Below are 15,314 nucleotides of genomic sequence, written 5' to 3'. Positions count from 1 at the left end.
TATAGATGTAATGCACTGTAGTAGTGATTGACACTGGTCCAAGATGGCCGCCCTGTTGACGTCCCGCTCTGATGGGCGGTGTCTACGTATTATGTCTATGCTAAAAATTAAAAAACATTTTTTTTTCAATTTTTTTCTTAATAATTTAATATTCTCACTGTAAATGTTTAGTTTGATCTGATCAATAATTTATAGATATAGATAATGTAGTGAGGGGGGTGTGTCCTTATTATTCTTCCATGTTCATCTTCCAATATATTTGTAACTCCATCACATATAAAGGTAAATATGGTACAGTAACAAGCTCCTCCCACTCTCTCAGACTATAGAAATAGATCTGCTATACATCATATCTGGTGGACATGTCAGCTCCTCTAAATAGTCAGTGTGTGTTTGGGTCTGGAACATGTTCAGTAAACTACTTAGCATATGTCTCAGCTCCCTGTCATGTGATCAGCTTAGAGCTATGAACATAGACTGTTCACATCACTAATGATTAGTCACAGATATACATTGGTTCTAGACTCACACACTCTGGAAATATGAACTTTATTTACTATTTTCATTGGTTCATAACTACATGTGTGAATATAATAAATAATCTGATCTGTTTTAATTTATAGTATAAATGTTAATATTTATTGGGATATTAAACTATTTTTATTTATGTGAGTTCTTCATTTTTATTTTGAAACCAAACTTTGGATTATTTCACCACTGGTGATTATTAATAATCATTTACATGAAGTTATTGTAGCTTAGCTCTGTCTAATAATCATTTATTAATTATTAGTTGTTCACTAGTAACAAAAAATATTTTTTAAAACTTGCATCAGAAAAACATTTATTTTTGAAAACATATTTATTATGAACTAATTTCTCTTTGAGACCAAAGGTTGTGTTGGAATGACCTAATAATGGACTTAGTGTAATAACTACCTAATAATGATCAGCAGTGAAACATTGTAAAAACACACAACAAACCTTTGTGCATTCAAAGAGTTTATTTAGAAAAAGTTTGATCCATAATCAGTCGTAGGAGTTTAAAAACCTACAACCTAAAAAAACCAAACATGAGATTATTGAACACAGAGATTAGATAGAACGGTTCTAATGTTCACCTCAGGAAAGAGAAGTTTAACCTAAAGGAAACACTTAAACTAATCAGGTTTATATTTAATATAAGACTTTTAAAAGTCTTAAGATATTTACAATGTTCAGATAAAATGATCAACACACCAGTTTCACTGAAAACAGTGTGATTTATAGCATTCACCTCTACTGATACCCACTGATGTCCAAATGTTCAACACAGGTTTGAAGGACACTTTGATGAATTTGTACAACAATAAAACATGCCACTGTAAAATGTTCATAGATATAATCAGAACAGACACGTGACGTCACTCTCTAATAAAGGAGGAGCCAGTGTCCAGAATAATAATGCTACTGTATCAACAACACATTCACTTATTTAGAGTGTTACTATGTGTGCACAACACTTCATACACTTTCTATGCGTCTCTATTAATAATTGTTCTTTTTTTATTTTTTTTGGGGGGGGGGGGGGGGGGGGGGGGGGGGGGTACATAAAGAATAACATTTAGAATGATGTCACATGTACTGAATATTCCATCACACTGCAACAATAATAACTTCGTAAAAAACATTCTAGCTACAAAACCACTGATCAGAACAAATAAGTGTAGAACTAATGCACACGTGTGTGACCAAAATAATGCTCAGATCACATGTTGTGAGTGAGTGAATCAGACAGTATGGTGGACAGAGCAGGAGGTAGACCAGGGTTGGGTTCAATTACAATTATGTCTTCAATTATAAGTGTTCAATTACAAATTCATTATGATTACAGTGACAAGCATTCCAATTAACATTAAAATTATTATTTTTCCCCTGAAAGTCAATTACAATTACATTCTCAATTATCACAATTACTGAGCCTTTAATAAAAAACCTTCCTCATGTGTTAGCTTTCTGTTAGCATCTCTAATGCTAACGGCTCAGTTTGATCCATGTCTATAATCAGCTGTAAAATACAATAATAAATATGATCTATCATCTAATTGGTTTATCATCTATTGATTACCTTGTTAGGCTTCATAATCAATGAATATATTGGTATTCATATTTAATATTATTTGTGTGGATGTCTGAGCCTTTTTTCTGTCACTATACACAGATTTATATTTTCAAAAAATGGTAAAATGAAAGAATAGTGACGTAAAATTGAAAGAAGCATATTTTGATAATTATTAACGACGTATGTGTCAGACATAGAACTGTAACATGGTTTTTAATTAAAATGTAATTGACATTTTTTATAGAATTTCCATTGCAATTCCAATTATAAAGTCAATTATCTGAACTCAATTACAATTAAATTAGGATTACACTTTAATTCAAAACAGAATGTTCAGAGCTTTAAACCACTTATTGTTCTCAGTGATTACAAAGTTTTCATTTAGTTTTCATTTGTTTCAAATCTTTATATTCTGAGTTTACAGTGAAACGTCTGTTATCTACACAATAATACAGACCAGTTTGACCATGAGTGAAAAACAGCCAGTTCCACATTAATGGGCCCTGGTTTGCACGTATAAATGATATATAAATGATAACATATATGAATATATCAGTTCTTGCAGATCTTCACTTAAATTTACCAAATTTTGGGAATTTGGGGAAATTTGGTGAAATATTTGAGGAAAATCTGTCAGATTTTGAAAAGAACTGGAGAGTTCTTTCAACAAATTACAGTAAGATTAAAAAAAAACCGTCATGTGCTAAGAACGAGATAACTGAGCTCTGCAAATATTGTGGATGTAAATAGAATGTTGGTATCTGGAGAGGCTGAGATATCTACAATGAATGAGTTGGTCATTTACAAAGTGTTTCATGTTTTTTCTATTATTTTTACTTTATCAAGAGGGCCAAATTTGATGCTGTAAAGGGCCAGATTTGGCCCCCGGGCCTTGAGTTTGACACATGTGGTTTACATTCAGTCCATGGGATTTCTCTGATGTTCTGCACGTTCTTTAATCTGCTTTAATTCCTTATTGATGATGGATGGACGAAGGGTGAGACCGACCACAGGAATCCAACCAGAGGAATCCAACCTGTGGACGCTCGTCTCCAGCGCAGACACTTGATGTTTCCACTGACGACTGACACAATGATTGAAGCCAAACATGTTGAGATCAATGAGAGATTGTTGAGGTGAAGATGGTCCTTGTGACGCTTGAGCTCATCAACATCTGAGAGGACCTCCACCATCTCCTCCACCATCTCCTCCTCTTCCTCCTCCTCTTCCTCCTTTAATGCGTCTCCAGCAGTTGGTTCTGGAGACAGAAACATAGGGCGCTGATTGGAAAGTTGCTAATGCTTAAATAAACAGCAACATTTAGCAACATTTAGCAACATTTAGCAACAAACCACTTTTAGGAAACTTATGTGAATTTATTTATGTTACTTTTGACCATATTTACAGCAATATTTGTGAAATTTGTGATATTGACTTTTCTCATAAAAATATGTCAAAGTTCAATCTAAATGTTAAATCTAAATGATAAATCTAAATATGAAATGTAAATCTTAAATCTATCCATCCATCAATCCTGAGGCGTTCCCAGGCCAGCTGTCACCGAGGACACCCAGCGTGTCCTGGGTGTTCCTTGGGGTCTCCTTCTGGAGGGACGTGCCCTGAACGCCTCACTAGGGAGACGTCTGGAAGGGGGGCATTCTAATCGGGTGCCCAAGCCACCTCATTTTTCTCTTCTCAATGCGGAGGAGCAGCGGCTCTACTCTGAGCTCCTCCTGATGACTGAGTTTCTCACCGTATCTCTAAGGGAGAGCCCCCCCACCCTATGGAGCCGCTTGTACCTGATGATCTGGTTCTTTGGGTCATGACCCAAAGCTCATGACCATAGGTGAGGGTAGGAACGTAGATCCACCTGTAAATCCCTCTTCACCACGACGGATCGGTGCAGACGCCGCACCAATCCGCCTGTCGATCTCTCGCTCCATCCTTCCCTCACTTGGAGAAGGCACTCCACCTTTTTCCAGTCGAGAACCATGGACTCAGATTTGGAGGTGCTGGTTCTCCTCCACTTCACACTGGGCTGTGAACTGATCCAGTGAGAGTTGAAGGTCACGGCTTGATGGAGCCAACAGGACCACATCGTCTGTAAAAAGCAGTGATGTGGTCCTGAGGCCCCCAAACCAGACCCCCTCAAATCTTAAATGTTAAATCTCAATGTTAATTCTATATCTAAATGTAAAAATTAAATCTAAATGTAAAATTTAAATCTAAATGTAAAATTTAAATCTAAATGTAAAATTTAAATCTAATGTTGAATCTAAATGTTAATTGTAAATCTTAAACGTTAAATCTAAATTTTAATTTAAAACTAAAATATAAATGTTAAATATAAATCTAAACCTAAATGTTAAATTTTAATCTAAAATCTAAATATTAAATCTAAATCTAAATGTGAATGTTAAATCTAAATGTCACGAGTGAAACAACATATTAAGCCAATATGCAAATTCATTGGAAGTACCAAAAGCTCATTGATGTAAACGAGTTATGATAAGTCCCATCAGGTACAAACACAAAGACTATCTCGAGTGTGATGAAGGAGGCGGAGCTAGCCTCACCTTGCTGATGATGTCATTGTCAGGTTCTCCTTCGTCTGAGCCGCTCTTTGGCTCGTCGTCTCTTCCTTCCTTCTCCAGATCTTCTTCTGCTGATGAAACCCTCGACAGCTTTGAAGGTTTCTGTCTCAGACACATAAGTTATAATTATAATAGGTTATAATTATAATAAATTAAAGCAGCTTTTTGATCACTTCCCTATATCTTAGTGTAGAATGTCCTTGATGTACTTATGGATCTTAGATGTTTCATCCTGGATAGTGTCTCTCACACTCACTAGACCTCGGCCTCCTTCCTTACGGCTAGCGTACAGTCTCAGGGTGCTGGATTTGGGGTGGAACCCTCCGTGCATGGTTAACATCTGTGGTCTGTATCTCATCCTTTGCCCAGCTTCTTATTCCTGCAGGGTATCTGATTACTGGCAGGGCGTAGCTGTTTATTGCCCGGGACTTGTTCTTCCCATTGAGCTGGCTTCTTAGGACACGCCTTACTCGTTGGAGGTATTTGGCCGTAGCCGCTTTCCTAGTCACCTCTTCGAGGTTGTCATTTGCTTGTGGGATTCCGAGGTACTCGTAACTGTCCTCAATGTCTGCTATTGTTCCTTCTGGGATTGAGACCCCTTCTGTGTGGACTACCTTCCCTCTCTTAGTCACCTTCAACCACACTTCTCTAGTCTGAATGACATCCCAATGTCTGCGCTGTAGATCTGGGTGGTATAGATCAGTAGCGTACAGCATGATGTCATCCATGTAGAGGAGGTGACTGATGGTGGCCCCGTTCCTGAGTCGGTATCCATAGCCAGTCTTGTTGATTATTTGGCTGAGGGGGTTCAGACCTATGCAGAACAGCAGTGGGGACAGGACGTCTCCTTACCATTGGCATCAAGGGTGGTTTTCCACAACCTCATCGAGTTTGCAATGAAGGTTCTTAGAGTCCTGTTGATGTTGTATAGCTCCAAGCATTCAATGATCCAAGTATGTGACATTGAGTCTTGTAATTAATCCAGGCAGAGCTCAGGTTAGTGTTTCTGGTTCTTCAGGCTCTAGTGACTGTTCTGTCAACCAGGAGCTGGTGTTTGGCACCTCTGGTCTTTTTACTGATTCCCTTCTGAGCTGTGCTCATGTATTGATCCATGTGCCCGCTTATCTTAGCCGCTGTGATGCCAGACATGAGCTTCCACATTGTGGAGAGGCAGGTTATTGGCCGATAGTTGGATGGGACTGTACCCTTTGATTGTGTACCCTTTGGTTAGTTATTCATGGTGATTCCCATCTCTCAACATCTGGTTGATTTGTGCTGCCAAGTGCTCATGGAGTGCCGTGAGTGTATATATATATATACTATATAATCCTAGGGGTACACGTACCCCCATTTGAGAAACACTGCTGTAGAGGATGTTGTCCCTGCACCAGGTGAAGGTTTGAATGAAAGCTCCTCATCACATTACATTACTACACACACACACACACACAGTTTGACATTCCTTTGGATGCAGCACATCTCTGTCTTCATAGAGATCAGTTGCTAGGCAACTGTGATTGCTAAGTGGTAGCAGGACGTGTGCGACTGTTTCTACGAGCGTTTGTTTACAGCAGCTACACACACACAAACTCACACACACACACAAACTCACACACACTGAAGCTGATCCATGGACACTCCCACAGTCACACTGGGAGGAGACACTCAGAGGCTGTGACCACGCCCCTCACTAGGCCTGGCCAATATATACACATTTCTATTCCGGTGATAAATAATAGCTCCTATAACAAAACACATTTTACTCCAACAGGACAAATACGGACAAGTTTGAAGTGAAATGGACCACAGAAGTTGGGAATCGAACCATTTCCACAATAACTTTGCATTTCCATTTGTAAATGATATAAAGTATGTAGAATATAAGACACGGACAATATCCAACCAATAGGTGACAGGTAGGGACTAGACTTATTTAATTTGTCAAATAATTTGAGTGTTTAGATATGATACAATGATTTAAAATTACTCCCAATTCTAGGCAGCAGTCTCAGCAGAGACGCCCAGACCTCCTGATCCACACACACCTCCTCCAGCTGTTCTGGGGGGACCCCGAGGCAACACCAGGCCAGCTCAGAGACATAGTCCCTCCAGCGTGTCCTGGGCCTCCCACGAGGCCTCTTCCCAATAGGACATGCCTGAAACACCTCCCGAGGGAGGCGACCAGGAGGCATCCGAAACAGATGCCCGAGTCATCTCAGCTGGCTCCTTTTGATGTGAAGGAGCAGCGACTCTACTCCGAGCTCCTCCCGAGCGTCTCACCCTATCTAGAAAGGGTGGACCCAGCCACCCTGCTAAGGAAACACATTTCGGCCGCCTGTATCCGCGATCTTGTCCTTTCGGTCATTACCCAAATCTCATGACCATAGGTGAGGGTAGGAACGTAGATCGATTGGTAAATCGAGAGCTTTGCCCCCCGACTCAGCTCCCTCTTCACCACAACAGTCCGATGCAGCGACCGCATCACTGCTGACGCCGCACCGATCCGTCTATCGATCTCACGCTCCATCTGACCCTCACTCGTGAACAAGACCCTGAGATACTTGAACTCCTCCACTTGAGGCAACGACTCTCCACTGACCCAGAGAGGGGAAGCCACCTTTTTCTGGTGGAGAACCATGGCCTCAGATCTGGAGGTGCTGATCCTCATCCCGGCCGCTTCACACTGGGCTGCAAACCGCCCCAGTGCACGCTGAAAGTCCTGATTTGATGAAGCCAACAGAACAACATCATCTGCAAACAGCAGAGATGAAATCCTGAGGTTCCCACATCGGGCTCCCTCCGGTCTGTGGCTGTCCATAAAAGTAATGAACAGGTGACAAAGGGCAGCCCTGGTGGAGACCAACATGCACTGGGAACAGGTCTGACTTACTGCCAGCACTGAGAACCTGCTACGGTCATACAGGGAACGGACAGCTCTTTGCAATGGGCCCCAATTTGATGACGCGTTCCCACTTTGATGACAAATTTGACGCAGCACTGAGCTGTAGAAGCCACGCCTCCAGGAAGCTCTCTGCTGTGATTGACATGTAAACAGACACGCCCACAAAGGTGAGCATGTTAGCGTCCTTCACACAGTGCTATGTATGTATTTTCTACAGTCCATGTATGTACCGGTGAAAGCCCCGCCCCCACGCTCTGTCTGTGTTTATAAAGCAGCATGAGCTCTGCTATGGAGTGGGTGGGAGGAGGGTGGGCCGTCCTCTGGCCCTACGTCACCGTGTGGGGAGGAGGAAGTCAGTGTCCAGTCTATAGACACGCCCACTCATGAATATGCATAAGTAGGATGTAAATCAGCCTGTTTGTGTAGAGTTGGTCAGAAAGTGACTTTTCAGAGGATAAAACTCTGGAAAACAGACGAGTTTGGGAAAATAAACCTCAGATATGATGTCTTTGTGGCTCTTAGAACAAATGGAGATGATGGTGAAATATAACATGATACGGACCTTTAATAAATAAATAATAATGATTTTTTAATATTGCTAAAATTCCAGAGGAAATTTGCCAGATATTTTACGCCCCTTTGTAACGCTACCTATCCATCCATTTTCTGACCCACTTTGTCCTGATTCAGGGTGGTGGGGGTCCGCTGGTGTCATTGGGCGTTAGGCGGGGTACACCCTGGACACACACACACACACACACACACACACACACACACACACACACACATTCACTCCTACAGGCAATCTAGAGACTCCAATCACCCTAACATCATGTTTCTGGATTGTGGGAGGAGTCTGAGTACCTGAAGGAAACCCTTGCAGCACAGGGAGAACATGCAAACTCCACAGCACAGGACTTTCTTGCTGTGTGACGGACGCGCTAACCACTAAGCCACCGTGTGCCCCCTATTGATATATCCACATCTAAATTATTAAGACATTTAAACTAGGAGGGGGTCCCCAGATGCCTTCAAGAAACTAAGAATATTTTCTGAATAATTTCACCCCATTTTTTAATTTTTTTTGTACGATTTTTCTACAACTTCACCAAACTCACCATATTTTAACATATTTTCATCACTTTTTCTTACCATATTTTTGCTCCTTTTAATGTATTTTTGCTACATTTCTCACATTTCTAATATTGATTTCATACCAATTGGGATGTTTTAAAGGGCCAGATTTGGCCCCCGAGCCTTGAGTTTGACACATGTGGCCTAAAAGGATATTCTGTATTAAACACTGGTTGTGCTATACCTTGGGAGTTGTAGTTTTTGTCCTTTTGTCTCCCTTCATCGTGTCCTTTCCCTCCACAGAGTCGTTCTCCTCTCCGTCACTGCTGCCATCGGCGGCGTTTCCTCCATCCTCCGCATCAGACGAGCTCTGCTGCTGGACCTGAAAACACCACACACTGCTCTGCTCAGGGACCACAGGGACCACACGGAGAACAAGGAGCACAGGGACACTGACCTGGAACCCTGAGAACTTGACCCGCGGGTTGTTCTCGATCTCCCACAGGCCGTCGTTGAAACCCTTCCTTTTGTTGGACTTTCCAAATTTCTCTTTGTACTCTTTGTACGGCAGGAGATCTTTTGGACCCAAGAACGCACTGACAAGGTAAATGACAACGGTCAGAGCACATCTGTCTGTGGAACATCTGCAGGTTGTCGGTTCAAACCCACAGTGACTCATGCAAACACTGAAGAAATAAAGCATCACAACATGTTGACAACTGTTTTAGGGTGAAACACCCACATTTAAAGCAACCTATAGCCAGAGGTGAAAGTAATAGATTACAAGTACTCACGTTACTGTAATGAAGTTACTTGTATGAGTAACTTGTACTTTTATATTTCTAAATCAGTCATTTGACTTGTACTTCAGTATGTTTTAAGAAAAGTAAAGTCATTTCTTAACTTTCTAGAACTGTTCCTGAGTAAATGATTCATCTTAGTTTTAAAATAATCAACAGATTGTGAAACTACTCGAGCTGCAGATATACAATATTTTTGTAATCGAGTATTCTGTCGATTTTTTCATCAATGAATCAAGTAATTGTATAAATTACATTTTTGTGTTTGTAAACAACAATATAAATAGTGTGTTACAAATATGAAAGACCTTTTAAAATGAGCAAACAATTGTCAGTTATTCCTCAAAATTTTATTCAAAAGAATTTTTCAAAACTTCAATTTAACAGTAAACAAATGCCAGGGCGAAAATAAATAAATATACATTTCCTTAGGTTAATCAAAATAAAACAGTCACACGTTCTTTAAGGATCGTCAGACACAGCTGATCATGTGACGTACTGTAGGACAAAAACACATTGATTTATGAAATAAACTCACTCATAAATAAATCTATATGCTAATGAATGCAATATTTAGCATCTTTATATTTTTTTCATTTGGTGTATTTTTCTGCAATGTATGTTTTTTGGAGTCATTTTGTATATTTTTGTATCTTTCTGTTGTGTTTTTGTGCATTTGTGGACTTTTTATTGAAATAATTTTTGTTTTATTTTACGCATTTGGTATATTTTTATTATAAATACAGGTGTGGGGTGAGGGCGTGTTTTTAGTTGTAGAACATCATAGAACGTCTGTAGTGAGTGTCTCCACTACCAGGTTCTTCTTCTTCTTCTGTTTTAATGGTGACACTTCAGAGTTCTTCTTCTTCTTTTTCTTCTTCTTCTGATTTGTACGTTGCACTTCCGGAAACAAGACCCCGACGTGTCGTGTATGGACAGACCATGACAGACCAGAGACTGGGTGGACCTGATGAACTATTATCATGATATTCCTATTTATTCTGAGGCGTAGGAGACGTAGACTTCATTTCAAAAAGGTAGAAACATTATTATCCTGTTATTATTACCATGTGTGCTGGGCTGTATTTATCATGTTTCTGTACGCTGCTATCATCCTCTGCTGATTGATTAAAAAGGAATTGATTAGAATGGTTTATTGTTGCTGCTTAGGGAAGGGTGGATATATATATATATATATATATATATATTTATATTTTGTATTTTTTTCTCAATACAGTTTGTTTGGACTTTTTTGCATTCCGTCCGCAATGTGAGCCCGCCCCCCTTTGTTTACCCTTTGAGTAGCTATATGTGTTATATATGTGTTATATATGTGATATATATGTGTTATATATGTGTTATACAGGTAAAGGCCAGTAAATTAGAATATTTAGAAAAACTTGATTTATTTCAGTAATTGCATTCAAAAGGTGTAACTTGTACATTATATTCATTCATTGCACACAGACTGATGCATTCAAATGTTTATTTCATTTAATTTTGATGATTTGAAGTGGCAACAAATGAAAATCCAAAATTCCGTGTGTCACAAAATTAGAATATTACTTAAGGCTGATACAAAAAAGGGATTTTTAGAAATGTTGGCCAACTGAAAAGTATGAAAATGAAAAATATGAGCATGTACAATACTCAATACTTGGTTGGAGCTCCTTTTGCCTCAATTACTGCGTTAATGCGGCGTGGCATGGAGTCCATGAGTTTCTGGCACTGCTCGGGTGTTATGAGAGCCCAGGTTGCCCTGATAGTGGCCTTCAACTCTTCTGCGTTTTTGGGTCTGGCATTCTGCATCTTCCTTTTCACAATACCCCACAGATTTTCTATGGGGCTAAGGTCAGGGGAGTTGGCTGGCCAATTTAGAACAGAAATACCATGGTCCGTAAACCAGGCACGGGTAGATTTTGCGCTGTGTGCAGGCGCCAAGTCCTGTTGGAACTTGAAATCTCCATCTCCATAGAGCAGTCAGCAGCAGGAAGCATGAAGTGCTCTAAAACTTGCTGGTATACGGCTGCGTTGACCCTGGATCTCAGGAAACAGAGTGGACCGACACCAGCAGATGACATGGCACCCCAAACCATCACTGATGGTGGAAACTTTACACTAGACTTCAGGCAACGTGGATCCTGTGCCTCTCCTGTCCTCCTCCAGACTCTGGGACCTCGATTTCCAAAGGAAATGCAAAATTTGCTTTCGTCAGAAAACATGACTTTGGACCACTCAGCAGCAGTCCAGCTCTTTTTTTCCTTAGCCCAGGTGAGACGCTTTTCGCGCTGTTTCTTGGTCAACAGTGGCTTGACACGAGGTATGCGGCAGTTGAAACCCATGTCTTTCAAGCGTCTCTTGGTGGTGGATCTTGAAGCACTGACTCCAGCAGCTGTCCACTCCTTGTGAATCTCCCCCACATTCTTGAATGGGTTTTTTTTCACAATCCTGACCAGGGCGCGGTGATCCCTATTGCTTGTACACTTTTTCTGACCACAGTTGTTCCTTCCCTTTGCCTCTCCATTAATGTGTTTGGACACAGAGCTCTGAGAACAGCCAGCCTCTTCAGCAATAACCTTTTGTGTCTTTCCCTCCTTGTGCAATGTGTCGATGGTCGCCTTTTGGACAGCTGTCAAATCTGAAGTCTTCCCCATGTTTGTGTAGGCTTCAGAACTGGACTGAGAGACCATTTAAAGCCCTTTGCAGGTGTTTTGAGTTAATCAGCTGATTAGTTTGTGGCACCAGGTATCTTCAAAATTTAACCCTAACACAATATCTAATTTTGTGACACACGGAATTTTGGATTTTCATTTGTTGCCACTTTCAAATCATCAAAATTAAATGAAATAAACATTTGAATGCATCAGTCTGTGTGCAATGAATAAATATATGTACAAGTTACACCTTTTGAATGCAATTACTGAAATAAATCACGTTTTTCTAAATATTCTAATTTACTGGCCTTTACCTTATATGGTGAGTATATGTGTATACACTATTGTTATATATGTGATATATATGTTGTTATATATGTGCTATATTGTATATATGTTATTTATGATATGTATATCTTTATATATGTGATATCTAGGTGGTTCTATCTGTGCTTATAGTGTTATATGTTATATATGTGTTCTATATGTGTTATATATGTGATTAGATGTGTTATAAATGTGTTATTATGGTTTATATATGTGATATATATGTGTTATAAATGTGTTATATATGTGTTATTAAATGTGCTTATATATGTGTTATATATGTGATACCAATACTGTGTTTATAAGATGTGTTATATAGTGTGAATATAAATGTGTTATATATGTGATATTATATGTGTAATATATGTGTATAATATGTGTTATTATATGTGATATATGTTTGTTCATGTTATAGAATAGTTGAAATGACAGAGTCTTTACTTTTTATTTTGATTGTTTTATGCATTTTAACTCTTGACAATCACAGCAATAAAGTTGCACTTTTGAAAATAAATCTGATGTCTGTAGTTTTTTTTTAGTGCATTAAAAAAAACTAAAATCAAATCAAAACTTAAAATTTTCTTTAAAAAAATCTGAGATTTTTTTTAGGCAAAATCGCCCAGCGCTAATACACACACACACACACACGCACGCACGCACGCACGCAAGCACACGCACACACACACACACACACCCACACACACACACACACACACAGAGACACACACAGCACACACACACACACACACACACACACAACACACACACACACACGCACACACACACACACACACAGAGACACACACACACACACCAGAGACACACACACACACGCACGCACACACACACACACACACACACACACACACACACAGACACACACACATAGACACACACACACACACACACACATACACACACACACACACACACACACACACCACACACACACACACACACACACACAGAGACACACACAGAGACACACACACACACACACGCACACACACACACAGAGACACACACACACACACACACACACACACACACACACACACACACACGCACACACACACAACACATACACACACGCACACACCCACACGCACCACACACACACCACAGCACACACACACACACACACACACACACACACACACACACACACACACACACACACACCACACACACACACACACAGACACACACACACACAACACACACACACACACAGAGCACACACACACACACACACACACACACACACACACACACACACACACACACACACGCACACACACACACACACTACACACACACAGAGACACACACATACACACACACACACACACACACCATACACACACACACACACACCACACACAAAACACACAGACACACACACACACACACACACACACACACACACAACACACACACAACACACACACACACACACAACACACACACACACACACACACACACACACACAGCACACACACAACACAACACACACACACACACACACACACACCAAACACACACACACACACACACACGCCACACACACAGTGTCACACACACAGACACACACATACACACCAACACACACACACACACACACAGACACACACACACACACACACAAACACAACACACACAAGACACACAACAACACACACACACACAACACACACACGCAACACACACACAGACACACACACACACACACACACAACACAACACACACACACACACACTACACACAACACGACCACACACACACACACACACAGGACACACACCACCACACACACACACACACACACACACACACACACACACACACACACACACACACACACACACAGACTCACACACACACACACACACACACACCACACACACACACACACACACACACACACACACACACATCACACACACACACACACAACATACACACACACACACACACACACACACACACACACACACACACACACTCACGCACACACACACACACACACAGACACACACACACACACACACACACACACACACACACACACACACACACACACACACACACACACACACACTTCTCCTTACTTCTCTTTTTTCCAAAGAAGAATATTTGGTACTTGTTTGTCTTGAGTTTTCACGGCACCTTCTGGAAGCTCATCGATCTGCACGAGGAGACAGTGACGTCACACTCACTTTGTAACCAGAGGTCCGAGCATGCGCACTAGATCCGCAGGTCCAGCATCAGCACCGCAGCGCATCCTCCTCCTCCCCCCGCACTCGCTCACCCACGCGCACTCACACGCACGCGCACACTCACCCGGGCGGGCCAGTGCGGGTATCCTTTCATCTTGGCGAAGACCAGCTCCCCTGCAGCGTAGTCCCGCGGCCGAGGTCGCGCCATGTCCCCGGAGAGGAGGGGTGTGTGTGGGCCTGGAGGATGGATGGATGGATGGATGGATGGACGGACGGAGGATGGATGGAGGAGGGATGAGGGAGGGATGGAGCTCCGACAGGCGGGGGTCTCGCCCTCTCACGTGCACGCTCCCAGGTCAAACCGAACCGAGCTCGGCCTCCGGTGGAAACACACCTGGAACAACGTCAAGCGTGAACAGGTGCAAACGCAACGGCTTCCGCTTTCAGAATAAGAGCATTAAAAAAACAGAGGATCCTGTTGTTCAGTGTTTTTTTTTTTGGAGCCAATCACATCACCATCAGATAATGTTACAAAGTAAAACTTAGTTGCTTATATTAACACATTAACAGTGTTTATAATTTGAATCAAATGAACACAAAGAAAAACGTTTCTATGATCTTTCATATTTCTTCTTTCTAAT

The 15,314-nt window shown here is 41.1% G+C and overlaps 1 protein-coding gene across 2 annotated transcripts; it reads right to left on the bottom strand.

Annotated features, from left to right (window-relative positions):
- Positions 1–2,896: 2,896 nt before the first annotated feature.
- On the bottom strand, positions 2,897–15,102 carry hdgfl3 (HDGF like 3). 2 transcript variants are annotated; one of them, XM_028438547.1, is made up of 6 exons: positions 14,798–15,102; positions 14,566–14,642; positions 9,129–9,267; positions 8,916–9,053; positions 4,678–4,797; positions 2,897–3,359 (listed from the first exon to the last, which is right to left on the bottom strand). In XM_028438547.1, the coding sequence occupies exons 1-6, from the start codon at positions 14,879–14,881 to the stop codon at positions 3,336–3,338; spliced, it is 582 nt and encodes a 193-aa protein (XP_028294348.1). In that variant the 5' UTR covers positions 14,882–15,102; the 3' UTR covers positions 2,897–3,335. The 2 variants fall into 2 exon arrangements, with proteins under 2 accessions (XP_028294348.1, XP_028294341.1); XM_028438540.1 differs by lacking the exon at positions 2,897–3,359 and adding an exon at positions 3,702–4,146.
- Between the last annotated feature and the right edge of the window lie 212 nt (positions 15,103–15,314).

The sequence above is a fragment of the Gouania willdenowi genome, chromosome 3, assembly GCF_900634775.1.
Source record: "Gouania willdenowi chromosome 3, fGouWil2.1, whole genome shotgun sequence".
NCBI lineage: Eukaryota > Metazoa > Chordata > Actinopteri > Blenniiformes > Gobiesocidae > Gouania > Gouania willdenowi.
Note: the sequence above shows the minus strand (reverse complement) of the source record. Positions and strands in the feature narration are given on the sequence as shown.